We start from the raw sequence: 12,482 nt of genomic DNA on the forward strand, positions 1-12,482 counted from the left end.
GCTGAGATTCTTGCGCAATGGGGTTGGACCTTTGAGTTGAGGGTAGTGAAGGTTTTTGGAAACACCATCGGAAAATCTAGAGGACGTTTATTTCTTATCGTTGCCTTTGGTCCATCCTGGCAGGGAAGTGATGTGGTCTGTAACTGTGTACTGGGCAGTTTGCAGCTGTGATTCTTGTAAAAGTTATGTTTTAATGTGCATAAAAAGCTATGTTTGTGTGCCTCGTGTATGAAACTTAATAGCTTACATTTGCAGAGAACTGTAGCAAGCGCAAAAGGCGCATGCACAAAGCTGTGAAAAAAGGGTGGAGTCTTTTTTTCAATATTATGTAAACTGAAGGAGTTCGGATCTCTCTCTGAGGCTGCCAGCATATTGAAGCAGCAAGTTGCTTATCTGAATCTCTCTCTGAGGCCAGAGAGAATAAGTAAGAACCCTAAATAAAACTGGGCTGCACTGCTGGGTGCTTAACAGCAGCGTATTGATTTGTATTTGCAACTTTTTTTGGTGACAAGCTTCAAGATAGTTTGCAGGAAGCCCTCGAACTCCTTCCTTGTCGTGGAGTCAGTGAGGCCGACTCGGCACAAGCTCCAGAGCAGGGGATCCCACCAAACCCCGAGGGGCACCCGCAGAACCCCCGCTCTCCGTGGCGGCGCCGGGAAGCCTCGGACCCGTGACTTGGGCAGGGCAGCCCGAAGGCTTGCAAAGTACGACTACTGTATTCAAGTGCAGCCTTCTTTTGGATCCAGCCAGCCCCGACTGGGGCAGAGCGGGGCTGGCTCGCCCTTGAGAAGCATGCACACGACCGGGCGACACCTCTTTCTCCCCACCTCCCGCCGAGAGTCTCTCCGCCGGGAAGCGGCCCTGGCAGTCCTCCTCCCGAGGGACAGGCGCGTCCAGGCCGGGCTCGCCTTCGCTCCGAGCAGGCCGAGGCAGGCAGGGCTAGTCTCGGCGGCGGGCGGGCGGGGCGCTGCCGCCGCTGTCCTGGGCACAGGAAGCGGAAAGCGCCGCTGCCGCCGCCGAGTCGGAGCCTGGAGCTGAGCCGGAGCAGGAGGCGGGCGGGGAGGCTGGCGCGTTGCGCGCTCCGTCCACCGGGAGCTGCAGGATGGCACGGCGGCGGCGGGCGAGAGGTCAGTCGCCTTCTTCCTTCTCCTCCTCCTTCGCCCCGGGCAGGCGCGACCCTCCTCGCAGAGCCCCGGAGACGCGGGGCTTCTTCGCCCTCTGCGCGCCCGGGAGACCCTCTTCGCTCTGCCTCTCCGGTGGCGCAGCTGGGCGAGAAGGGAGCGCGGCAGCCCAGCCCGACTCTGCTTTCGGGCACCGGGAGGGCAAGTGCCGCTCTGTGCGCCAGCCTCTCCCTTTCGCCGGAGGAGCAGGCCTGACTGCCGCTTCCCAGGAGCCCGGGGCTGGGGGGGGGGGGGGGCTGCTCCAAACCGGGAACCGCAGCTTCTGAATTTGTGTTACTTGAGCTCTGGGCTAGAACAAGTTGTCATCCGCTTTGCAGAGGAACCCACTGGGCTACTTTGTCTGCTAGCTTGGACATTGCATCTGGGCATGGCTTGCTTTTACCTCCTGCTACAGACTGGTGCCAACTCTGGGGGTGCAGGCAGCATGAGCTGAGGCACCCTGCTTAATGAGTGGAGATGTACCCGGATCCGCAGGGATCTGCAGGGAGAAGGGCAGCGATGAGTTGGGGCACTGGTTGGGGCACTGTTGCTTGAAGTTGCCTTGGGCACCTCGTGGCAATGGACCCCCAGCCCCAGGGGCCTTTTGCAAGGCCAGCAGGAAGCAGGCAGGGCTGAGCGTCGCCGCTGCCTTCAAGCTGCAGTGTGCAACACCCACCCACCCTGGTCCACCCTTCCTGGGACAGTTGGGACCCTCTCCTGGAAAGTGAGAGCACCCATCTGCTGTTTCTGCTTTCAAGCTGGAAGGGTGGCAGGGGTGGGCAGGCAACAGTTTGGTGGGCATAGCCAAGGCTATTCAGCTGCCTTTGCCATGCAGCTGCCAAACGACTTTGGAAGCTGGGAAGGACAGGGAGCGTGACTAACTGGATGCTGCTGGCATGGGAGGTCTTGACCCTTGGCGCCACCTTAGCCAGGTTGCTGGCAACCACTTCCTACCCTTGGAGCGTCGGACGGGAAGATTCCTCCCCACTTTCAGCAGGGACAACTGTGTAGTTGCCGAGATGATCTCCACCCAGCTCTGCCACCGCAAGTTGCCATAGTGAGCCTGGCGAGGGGAATTGTTGAAGGCTGGTTCCTCCCACATTCCTTCCTTTACAGGCACAGTTACTGCAAAGTGAATGGTGTTTTAGGGAGTCATTGACCAAAAGAGCCTAATTCCAGGCAAAAGTCTTGAGCAACACCCTATCCTGGAGGTTGCTTGGAAACTTGGACAGACGTCTAGTGCTGGTTATGATTTGGGATTGCAAGATTTCTTGCAGTACTTTCTAAAGCCCTTGTTTGATTGTATGAGTGAGTTCCATGTAGGAAATGCAAAAATATCAGCATGAAAAGACAATGTAAGAAATCAATCCACTGCACAAATACTTAGCTACACTGTGGGTTCTGGGTTATACACCAGTGTGTCTCAGAATCTGCTTAGATATTATGCATAGAATTAGGTTGCATGCAACCAGTGATTCAACAGGTCTTTCCTACAGTAGAGAAAATATTCCCTTGATGAATGGAAAGTGTGTTGCCCCATAAAACTGTGGTGTTAAGTAAAAAAAAAAGCCTGTTTGATGCAAGTTCGAAAATACTGCATCTATAAGGTAGCCCTGTGTGCCAATTGAATAGTCTCAGTTGAGACTGTTTAGCTGGAAAAGACTGTAAAGCCTTAAGGAAGAAATCAGTTATGATCAATTTTATGAAGGGAATATCCTTCAAAAACCTCTGAGCTTGTGCTGTTGGGTGCCTTTAGTAATGTATTGTTGTGAGTTATGTCTGCCTAAGAAGAATATTATTACACTTTATTTTCATTTATTTGCATAATTTATTTAGACAGTACCCTTAGTTAAAAGTAATGTCATGGTGGTTCACAAAATATGCACAGCAGTAAAATATACAGCTATAGCATCCAGGGCTTGGGAAGGAAGGTGGAAAAACCTTGCAAATGCCTAGGTGAGTTGATGTTTTGCCTCTTGCTGTAAATCTGCTGAAATAGCTGGTGCCTGATGGAACTCGGAAGGGAGATCATTCCTCAAGGTGGGTGCCATCACAGCTGCTGTCTGGACCACTTAGGTAATAAACTAAATTGGGCATCATCAAGATGAAGCTTGTCTCATTTTACCAGCTGACTACAGAAATGGTGGTAGAAGAGATACCTAGTTCCATTTCATTCAAAAGCTTATAACAGAAACAGCTCCAGAGAGGTTGATATGTTAGTCTGTTAAAGCAATCAGGGGAAAAATGTCTTGTGTGACTTCAAAGACCAACTGAAAATTTATTGTGCCATAAGCTTTCATGGAGAAGAGCGATTCAGCTCTAGTGCTCAGTGTTTAATTCTTGAGGGTGCGAAGCAATTCTGCTTTTCAGCAGAGGGCAGCAGCTGCAGGATAGTCCAGCATTACACACACACAAGTTGCAGATGGATGTTAATAATTGGTGGCAAAACACACTCGGGTTTGGTTAGGGTGCTTTTGCGTATAGAATAGAGGCTGGAACACTTTTTTTCAGAAGTTCTTTATGAAAGCACTAATATTAACAATGTTAGAATCTTAAGCAACATTAATGCATCTGATGTCCATGAAACCTTATAGTAACAGTGCAGTCCTTTACTCAGAAATCGAATCATAGAATTGTAGATTTGGAAGGTAGGCAAAGGGTCATCCAGTCTAACCCTCTGCAATGCAGGAATCAAGATACTAGATACATTAGTTCACATACTGCTTCTTTGCTGAGTGAATTGCAGGTGACCACCCAGTGTGAGAATAAGCAGCACTTGAACGCATGGCCTTCAGAGATGCTGGCAAGCTCTTTAACCGCCAGACCACTTTGCCTCTCATAGGTTTCACTATATTCATTGACACCAAATGTCACAAGATTATTTGTTGTTCTAATAAATATTTGTAATGCTTCCCAACCAATTTAACTCCTAAACTTTATATTTTTAGATTTTTAGTTAAGCTTCCAGCTTCTCTCTCCAATGCAGACCAAGGTGATTTCAGCGCTTTCTGTCATTGCCTACACTGAATCATATATTGGCTTAATAAACTAAGATATGAATGAGCCTTTTGCTTCTTACATGTAGCTTCTTTGCCCTCCCTCTGTGATCTGAGCTGTCAAGTCAGGAAGCGTCTCAAGAACTATAGTTCCCCATTTAATCTGAACCGGGGGACTGTGGTTACCAGCCATGAAACAAGGCAAGATATAGAACCAAACTTAAACCATGGTTTACAGTGCAATTATATATGATAAGCAACTTAGCTCAGTTGGTTAGAGCATGGTGCAGACATGTTCACTCAAAAGTAAGTCTCACTAAGTTGAGTAGAGCTTACTCCCAGAATAGCGAGTCTCAGATAATAGCCTGGCTTGTTCCACATCATGCTTCAGACAAAATGGTAATTATGGCTAATTATAGACTTCTTGTTTTGATTGTTCATGACACAAAGGGAGGACCAAAAGAGCTATTTGCATGGGCAGAAGTCTTGTTGGTTCGTATCTCAGCTTACTGAGCAGAGATGATTATCCAAACCATTGTGGTCTGGTTCACACAGAATGCTGCTTCAGAGATGGTTTAGGTTGACATCCATAGACCACAGTGAACCTTATATTAGTTTGACATTTTACTTTTAGTTCTACCAGGTGATCAATAAGAAAGGCTTTGCTGCATTGCCTTAGCAGGTCCTGAGTGATACAGCAGGGTTGTGTTTTGATTAGTGTCTCCATTCTGATAACAGACCCTTCTCTTGGTTGTGACCCTCACTCTAAATGTATCCTGACTTTATACTGTCTCAGTGATTATTTTTTTAAAAAAGTTTATCCACCTTGTATGCAATTTCTTTGCCCGCTACATGGTCATTTCATTTTTTGGTATGGGCCATTGTAAAACATCCTTCCTTCAGTCGTCTCTCCCCCCCCCCCCGCCCTTCAGTCATCTTTTGAACACATTAAACAAAACCAAAAGCTTTTGAAAATCGCAATGATTACTTCCTAAATTCAGATGCTGCCCTTCCAGTGTGCAAGGTAAAAATCACCAATCCAAGATTAAGAAAATGCACAAGAGAAACCTCAAATTGAACAACAGCATGTTGCATGGTATAGTGCTGTACTATCAGAGTACAGCAGATCTAGGTGTGACTTCATCCTCTTTATTCATATGTTCAGATAGTTAAGGGCCAAATTGCATGGAAACTTCAGCAGATGTAACAATCGTCCTCTCATCATGAGAAAAAATTCTGAGAAATTCTACCTGGACGGCATTTTCCAGCCTGTTTCCCGGCTCTGTCTGGGAAAATCCAGACGTATGCCAGCCCTATTTTCAACACACAACTATTAACGGCCCCCAGGTTCAGAGTGTGTGAATATTAAGCCCCAAAGCAGGAAAGGCACCACTGCAGGAGAACCTAGTATTTGTTTGTGTTTAATAGTCCATCTCATTATTAATATTTACTTTCCTAGGTTTATGCTGAAGATGCTTCCCTAGAATTAAAGACTGAAATTACTGTTCTCTCAAAATTTTGGGCGGATTATCGGAAATCGGAGTCAAGCACCAAAACGCTTTCTTCGGACTTAGTGGCCTGCTTGGGTGCCTTTGTCTTCTGTTCCCCGGCTTCTCTTCCACCATGGATACTGAGTCAACCTACTCTGGATATTCCCACTATTCAGGTCACTCCAAAAAGGCCCAGAGACAAGGGTATGAATACTTTTATCGCAGATCTGGTCTAGAATCTGCCTTCTTCCTTCAGTTGTGTAATGAAACTTTTGTACTGCTTGACACTTGTTTGTCTTGGTGAATGCTCCAGCACAAATCCACAAAAAGAGAGAGCGGTCTATGGGAGAGCCCTGAATGCTTTCTTTGTTTATTGTGTCTCTGGTTCCACACAGGACTGGAATGGGGATAGCTTTGGCCCTTCAGATGTTCTTGGGAGTCCCGCACCTGTCAGTACCAGCCAGCATGGCCAATGGTCCGGGTAATGAGAATTATAGTCCAGCAAAATCTGAAGGGCCACAGGTTCCCCACCCGTGATATAGTTGCCTTTTCATTATAATGCTTTTGACCCACATAGTCAGGATACCTCATTCCCTTTGCCATCTTCCACCATAGTGCCACTTTCTGCAATACCTATGGCCCCAGCTACACAATTCCCAGAGTTCCCTGGGAAGAGGGATGGACTGTTAATGGAATCAGGTATCCCCTTAAGGTTGTGGCCCTGCATTTGCTGTAGCAGCAGAACCACTGCAAAACATTGTCCCCTGCTCCCAACTCAGATCCTCAGACAAATACCATGGTGAGGGGGATTCAAAGGCACCAAGACATCAAGGCGAACCAACAGAGGCGTATTGCCCCTCTCCTTTTCCCAACATAGGTCATTATGCAAGTGACCAAGGCTGTCTCATTGCCAAAAGTAGGCCTGAATCTCACTTGTAACAGAGCTAGAAAAGTTTCCTCCTCCAAGGGTGCCTGGAGTTGTCTTATAAATATTCCCTTTTTTAAATTATATTTTATTCCATTTCACCATTTTAATCAATTTTGTATTTTCCCTTATTTTTGTCGACTTCCTACCCCATTTTCCAAGGAGGAGTTGTTTCTACCCTTCTGCTTCATCCTGTATTCTATAATCAGATCATAACCACAATATTATAATCTAATTACTTCTGCTGCTCATAGCTCAAATCCTGCTCACGAGTTCACCATGCTGTAATCTTTGTTTAAATAGTCCAAAAAGGCATCCGTTTTTCCATAAGGCCTATAAATCTTCCTGTTTGCTGCAGAAGTTTGAAGTAGCCCAGTAGTTCCCAGTTAGGGGTCCGAGGACCCTGGGGGTCTGTGGAATGCACCCAGGGGGGTCTGCGGCCCCATCCCTTGCCTCCCCCCAACTGATTTTTTTGTCATTTTTTGCATGGTAATATCAAATTTTTATGTTTGTTTTAGCACTGTTTATGTCTGTTTTGGCACTGTTTGATTTTTCAATATATTGGCCAAAATCGGTTTTGAAATCGCACTGCGATAACAATTTTGACCTGGCAATACGCAGCAATATATCACTTCTCACGCAAGGGAGAGCAGGCCAGCTGATTTCAAGGCACTGCCGATGTCACACAATGTTCTCAGCACGCTGCTGATCTGAGCTGCCTTCCCTCACGCTGACGGAGAACAGGGCAGCTGATCGCCTTCACTTCAAGGCCCCGTGGCACTTCCTTCCCCTGGCACTGAGGCGGAGCAGCTTTCCTTCGTCAGCCCCTAATGAGGAAACAGATTAGGGATGAGTGACATCTGGTTTTCAACATCGTGCTATATCAGCAGCTAAACATCGTGATATTCTGCTACATCGCTGGACATATATACAGTGGATGCTCGGGTTGTGAATGGGATTTAGGCGAGATGCACGTTCGCAACCCGCAGCGTCCGCAACCTCAGCGGCGCATCTGTGCATGCGCGGGTTGCAATTTGGCGCTTCTGCACATGCACAAAGTGTGATTTAGCGTTTTTGCGCATGTGCGACCACCAAAACCCAGAAGTAACCCATTCCGGTACTTCCGGTACTGCCAAGGTAACTACCATAGAGTTATCAAAATTTTCAAAAAGTTTGGGGGGGGAGTGTCCGTGGCTTGGCTTTTGAAAAATCGGGGGTCCCCAGTAATTAGCTAATTGGGAACCACAGACGTAGCATAATTCCCTGCCCCAGATTTTCTATAAAACGTATTTCCAAAGGGGCTTGCTGTAACTGGTGCTTGTTGGTTTGAGTGATTCCTTTCAAAGTCCATTTGAAGTTTGCAGAGGAAGAAACCGCTCTGTTTTCAGCAAGTGGTTTGAATTCAATCGGATTCCTGTAAAACTGGCTTCAGCTGCCCATCGGCTGATCTGTGCTTAGAACATGCCCCTTTGGAGACAGGCTTCCAGCCCCAGTGGGGGTCCCTGTAAGGAACATTCCGGATAGCCCCTTCGTAGACGCCTCTGTTCCTTCCCCACAGCTGACGTCACATAGAACGTTAGGAGTGCGGCAACTGGACATGGTGTGGCCTTGCAGGCCAAACTGGGACTTGTGCCAGGTTTAATTAAGCTTGTCCAGTCCACACTACATTTAACAATTTGCGGGGGTGGGAAATCCCAGAAGTGTCATTCTTTCAAGTGGTGTCTGTTATCAATACATATCAAAATCACTATGTATTATAAAACAACTATTTAAACAAATTTTCAGTCACATGTCCAACTTACCACATAAAAACAAGATTCCAAAGAATCTCTTGGACTTCACTCCTCCCCTTTGTGGGTCCTCTTGTTAATCATTTCCTCCTGCATCTTTTATGATAATCCAACTTCTTTTACCTCTCCATTATGTCTAAAATTCACCATTAAACTACAAGTGGTATTCCAATCCTACTAATGATTTTAAATGTTTACAATGGTTTTTAAGATAAGTTACAAATTTCCCCCATTCCTTATTAAATTTTTGGTCTTCCTGATTTCTGAGTCTTCTGGTCATTTTGGTGTAATCCATCAGCTTGATCTGCCATTCTTCTCTGCTAGGAGCTTTATCTTCTTTCCATCTCTAAACAAGCTTTTTTTCAACTCCTAACTCTCTCTGATCCACCTGGTCTCTCTCTATACTTTTTGTGCAGAATCACTTCCCAATGGCTTTTCTCGTAATCTGCGCCCTTCTCTCCATGTCACTAAGTTTCTCTCCCTACTCTCTTACTTGGTTCCATGTCCATTGATCCATTTTTCCTTTTTCAACTTTGACAAAAGGAAAAAACTATGACCGTTAACTATATAGTTTCTAAAGTCCATAGGCCCCCTTGAATTTAGACATAGTCTCTGAGGGGATGGGGTTTCTGTGCTACTCGACTTGCCTGAGTCTTTATCTGTTTTACTACAGGAGACGTAATTCATTACAGGTGGGTAACAAGATACTTGTTTCAAGTGGTGTTGATTATCATTAAGGATCGAGCAGGAGTATTCTGAAACAAATAATTTTCTTTTCTGCCAACTCTCTCTGACCCTCCTCTCTCTTTACCTTTTGTGCAGAATCACTCCCAGTAGCTGTTCCCTTAACTTGTATCTTCCCTCTATGTCACTTAAGTTTCTCTCTCCGAGTGCTGTCCTAACTCTCTTACTTTGTTCCCCATCCCTTGAAACAATAATCTCTACCAAGCAGTGGCATAGCATGGGGGGTGGCTGAGGGGGCCATCGCCCTAGGCCCAGTTTATTTTTGGGGGGGAGGGCACATCATGGCGCCTTGCCGTGTCTCGAGCTGTTGTGTCCTTGAAGCAGCAGGCGTGCAGCCTGGCCCCTGCGAGCCCAGCACTGCTTTTGCAAGCGGCCCTGCTTGCAGGGAGGGCACCGTGAGCTATTGTGTTCTTTTCGCGGCTCCCTCCAGCTGGGAAGGGGAGCTGAGAAGAATGCCCAGCATCATTTTGGTGACTCTTGCAAATCAACGCTGGACTCACGGGGCGCCGCCAGGGTGTCTGTTTTGCAGCATCGGGCAGGGTAGGGGTCGCTCTGGTGGCATGCCCTGCCCCCCTGGCCCTCCCCCCTGGCACATTTTTTTGAGGGGGCACAATGCCCCCACACCTTCCCCACGCCCCTGCCTGTCCCTGGGGGCAATCAGGGATGCAGTGCCCCTGCTACCAAGAAAACGCCCTAACCCTGAGCCTTGCTCGGAAGAAATGTTAAAAGGAAAAGACATATCCTTTGAAATGTAAGCTACCAAATAATGCAGCACACAGACACCATCAGTCAAAAGATCTGAATTTGTATTGGCCATCATTATATACCTGGACTAAGTGTTCTGGAATCTTTCTTGCTTCTTCTAACCACCATGGTGAACTGCTAGTCACAGGGATGCCCAAGTGAGGAAGATAAATTAAGTCAACAGCTGCTTTCGGTAAGTTACTGGCCAAAACCACAGTCAATCAAGTAAATGTTGGACTTGGAGGCTATTAGCTATTCTGCCTAATACTAAGGCTTCAGTATCTGAAGAAGTGGGCATACACACAAAAGCTCATACCAATAACAAACTTAGTTGGTCTCTAAGGTGCTACTGGAAGGAATTTTTTTATTTTGTTCTGAGAGAGTTCTGAGGGAGGGAAAAGTTACTTTGTCATACGTAAATTTTTCAGCTCAAGAAACTAAAGAAAAGTTCATTAAAAGAAATGAAATTATACAATTGAAATGCTGGGCTTTCCCCAGATTGACAGCCCCAGTATAGTACAACTTACTGCCTGACCAGAAGTTCTGTGTCTTGGATATGTTTTGAACCTTGGCCAAGAGAGAGGTTTAAGATTTGGCTGCCAGCGATGGTTAGCGTATGTGTGGGTTGGTGCCAAGACTCTCACCCTGCTGCAGCTTCCCTGGTGGGGTGTGTGTGTGTTTGTGTATATAGACTCCTAAGTGAGAGCTGTCAACCAGATTCCAGAATATTTGAAGGGCTTGCCATGCGATACCCTCAGAAGTGCTTGCTGGAGGCAGCAGATTATGGATGACCTATTGCCAGTGAGGTCACCAAAGGTTAATGAAATAAGATCTCCTCAGATCTTCCTTACTGAGGTGATACTTCACAGCAATGCTATACCGCACTTCCTTCATAATCTTCTTAAACCTCCTGAGGAATTGGGTGGCTATGCAGCGTGGCCCATTCTCTTCTTGGGAACGCTTGAAAAGCCTTCGCATGCCAATTTGTTTTATTTCATTGACATTTGTGTGTGTGTGTGTGTGTGTGCAGTGCTATTTCTCTAGAAAAAGAGGTGCCAGAACTTACCATGAACTCATTCTCTTAGAATATCAAGAGGTACTGGAACTGAGTTCTGACAAGTCCTGTCTGAAAAAATGCCCTGTGTATAAGTATAAATATGTATGTCTGCTTTTATACTGTTCATTGAAGGACAGAACAATCAGCATGTGAAAATTTTCTCCTTTTTATTTTTTAAATGGAAAAAGAAGTCGGGACAGGCACAAATCACCACGAAGTAAAGATGGAAGCCGATCAGAGAAATCTGTTACCATTCAAGCGCCAACAGCAGAGCCATTGCTGGGGAATGATTCTTCTCGGGCAGAAGAAGCTCAGGTAAGGAGTGAGGAAGGGGAGCAGCAGAATGTGGGCTGCAGGTGCAGGATTTTGTGGGCAGTGAATATCTTGGCACCTTGCTATTATTACTGTTGCTCTAAATGTGTTTTTCAGGCTAATGGCATTTCAGGTGTGGCAGCAATATGCTTAGATTAACTCTTGATTTTGTTGCTGATATGCTCCTGATATGACATTTTTATGGCAAAGGCTGTCACAGAATTGCCTTGGGAGCTTTAGAAGCTATCAGCTGACCATGCCTACCTTCAAAGGTTGCAGACTGGGAATATTTAAATGTGCCTAAATGCTTTTGACCAATGCTCCAGTGTCCGGTTGTAATCTGAGTTATTCGAGACACAGGATGCTGCACTATAAATAGCATATATTTGAAAAATATCTTTCAACTGATATGTCTGGGTGGGCTGACTGCTAATGGCTTCCATAGGATCTGATGCTTTCTGACTGCAAACAAAAATAGCACAACTCATTTCTCCTGTACCGCTCACTAGAGACTTCAGAACTCATTCACATTCTCTCTCTCTCTCTCTCTCTCTCTCTCTCTCTCTCTCTTTCTTTCTCTCTTACACACACTCTTCTGCCTTGTTGCAGTAATCTCTGGTGAGGCCCACTGGGATGGGAATCTTGTTATTTGAATCTAACAGATGTTCAGTTTCTTTGCCACTCCTGGTAAACCTGACTTTTAGACAAACAAGCCAACCAGGCCCTTAGGAGAATAGTCAAACAACCAAATGTGTCTTGGACCTGACAGCCAAGGTAATTCAGTTCAGAGTTGGACATGCATTTGAGAGATTGCCTCACCTCTGCCTCAGACTGCCTTGAACTTGCCTTGGGCGAGTCTTTTGCCATCTTTAAAAATACGACTTCCAATGGCTTGCCTTAAAGAAAATGTGTTTTTCAGTTTTGGAAGGGCTGTGGAAAAGTTTACCAGTATGCAAGATTCACCTTGCATTTGGTACCTTGCAAAAGTTCTCTAATCCAAAAATGTTTTGCAAATTGCTGAAGGGCAAAGGGGAAGCAGTGGCTGGCTTACTGACATCTTTCTGTGTGGTTTCATTGGCCTTTGGCTAAGATGACGTGGGGAGAAAGATCTACCAATTATATTTACCATTGGAAGTTTACTGCAATTTGCAGAGCACGGGAGTAAGCGAAAGACCTTTGGCAATCTAATTTCCTAAATGGCAGCTCTCTTTCAGATCCGTACTTGGCAGACTAAATGTCTTGACACCTAGAACAGGAGTACATG

General features: G+C 46.1%; 1 protein-coding gene across 16 annotated transcripts in view; it reads left to right on the plus strand.

Moving 5' to 3' along the window:
- The window catches only part of VANGL1 (VANGL planar cell polarity protein 1), a 62,397-nt gene that overhangs the window by 13,674 nt on the left and 36,241 nt on the right, over positions 1-12,482 (plus strand). For 7 of the 16 annotated variants that reach the window (XM_083719208.1, XM_083719207.1, XM_083719199.1 and 4 more), the window contains 2 exons: positions 5,616-5,850; positions 11,095-11,221. In XM_083719208.1, the coding sequence (XP_083575334.1) occupies positions 5,780-5,850; positions 11,095-11,221 (198 nt within the window). In that variant the 5' untranslated portion in view covers positions 5,616-5,779. Of the gene's footprint in view, positions 1-691; positions 1,270-5,615; positions 5,851-11,094; positions 11,222-12,482 lie in introns of those variants that run through there. The other 9 variants (XM_083719214.1, XM_083719204.1, XM_083719206.1 and 6 more) reach the window with 7 other exon arrangements.

Source organism: Podarcis gaigeae (genome assembly GCF_964106915.1).
Source record: "Podarcis gaigeae genome assembly, chromosome: 17".
Lineage (NCBI taxonomy): Eukaryota > Metazoa > Chordata > Lepidosauria > Squamata > Lacertidae > Podarcis > Podarcis gaigeae.